Genomic DNA, 1,542 nt, shown 5'->3' on the forward strand with positions numbered 1-1,542 from the left:
CCTGTGCGGTAGCCAGTATAACAGCCACGATGGCCGTGTTGATCCAGCCAGTTCCAAAGTACCACACCATCATCAGGGCGATAGCCTCCAGGAGCAGGATGTGACCCAGATGCAGGATGAAAAACAGGGGCTGGGTTTTGAAACACCCCTCAGCCTCCAGACGCTCACGAAGGGCTCGGAAATCCTCCACAAGTGCCCCCTGATAGAAAACGAAGGTGAAATGACAACAAATACAGTCCTCTATGGCCACGTTCACACTGCGAAGGGAGTGACAATCGCATTTAAATGCAGGAGTGAATCGACTTTCATGACCTGAATTTTTAAGGGGTGAACACAGCTGAATCACTCAGAAGTTTGGAGTATGTGACTCGTGTCTTCGGGCAAAGGTTAATCTGAGCGGTGTATTGCTTTTTGTGCTTTAATGTCATTCTTAAGTCAACAAGCTGTTATTTGGCTGTCTGGGAAGTGGAATTACAGCCTGACAGTCATTCTGTGATGTGAAGGTCATGATCCAGAGCTCATACAATACACATAGCTGCTTTCTGGAATCAAACACATTGTGCAGCACAGTATTGAATTGAGAACGCCTTTTAAACTGCAATACAATTCCTCAGTTTGAACGGATTTGAATTTAGAATTTGAATGAAAAGAAGTAGAATTAAAATTGAAAATGAAATAAAAAAAGTAATTATGACTTTTTATTTCACAATTCTGACTTTGGTCACAATTCATAAGTATGCCATTAAAGTATGCCATACGTATGTTATTTAATAGCAATTTTAGAAAAGAGAAGTTCATCATTTGAACTTAGGATGACTGTTTGACAGACTTATTTAAAGGTGTTAAAAAAAAGCTACAGATGTCTTGGAGTTTGATGGTTTTATAAGCCTTACGGAAACACAGATGCAATCAATTGCCAGAACGCAATGACCTGATAAGTTTCTTTGAATTGTAATTCAGTCATCCCAATTTGAATTTCAACTCAACTTTCTGTGTAAAGTGGTCAGTTCATTTCAAAGTCACACTCGATAGCTGAATTCTGAATTCGATAAGTGCATCCTAACCAGATTAATGGAAATTCAACCAGCTGTCATGCTTCAGTAAAGTCCCTGTACTCACGTTTTTCTGCCGGTCTTGACTGGGCTCAGACGCCTCAAGCTCCCCAATTAACAGCGGCTTCATGTATTTCCTCACGAGCTGAAGGTTTGGATGAAACGCATTAAATGCGTCCTGTCACAACAGATTCAACATTGATGATTGTTATTTTATTCTTATCTGAAACAATTACAACAACACTGCAACAAACAACTGCTTTAATAAGCACCTACCTAGACAGCATTATGGGCCATTAGAAACACATGCCTAAAATACCCCAGAATGCTGTCTAGTTTGTAATATTTGTTATATTTGAATATTAATGCACATTAACATTCGCATGATTAATTATTCGCTTTTAGGGTTGCAAAAAGGTGGAAAATCCAGTAAATTTCAGAAAAATTCCAGAAATTTTGGAAAGTTTCCAGGATTTTTTGGAATATTCCA

At 39.0% G+C, this 1,542-nt stretch overlaps 1 protein-coding gene across 1 annotated transcript; it reads right to left on the minus strand.

Moving 5' to 3' along the window:
• Nucleotide 1: 1 nt before the first annotated feature.
• On the minus strand, nucleotides 2–1,279 carry LOC107575967 (fatty acid desaturase 2-like; the record flags this gene model as incomplete). Its single annotated transcript, XM_016262265.1, has 2 exons — nucleotides 1,120–1,279; nucleotides 2–199 (listed from the first exon to the last, which is right to left on the minus strand). Coding segments are annotated over exons 1-2 (261 nt in total), but the record flags the coding sequence as incomplete, so codon positions are not given.
• Between the last annotated feature and the right edge of the window lie 263 nt (nucleotides 1,280–1,542).

The sequence above is a fragment of the Sinocyclocheilus grahami genome, unplaced genomic scaffold, assembly GCF_001515645.1.
Source record: "Sinocyclocheilus grahami isolate Dianchi unplaced genomic scaffold, SAMN03320097.WGS_v1.1 scaffold3061.1, whole genome shotgun sequence".
Taxonomy (NCBI): domain Eukaryota; kingdom Metazoa; phylum Chordata; class Actinopteri; order Cypriniformes; family Cyprinidae; genus Sinocyclocheilus; species Sinocyclocheilus grahami.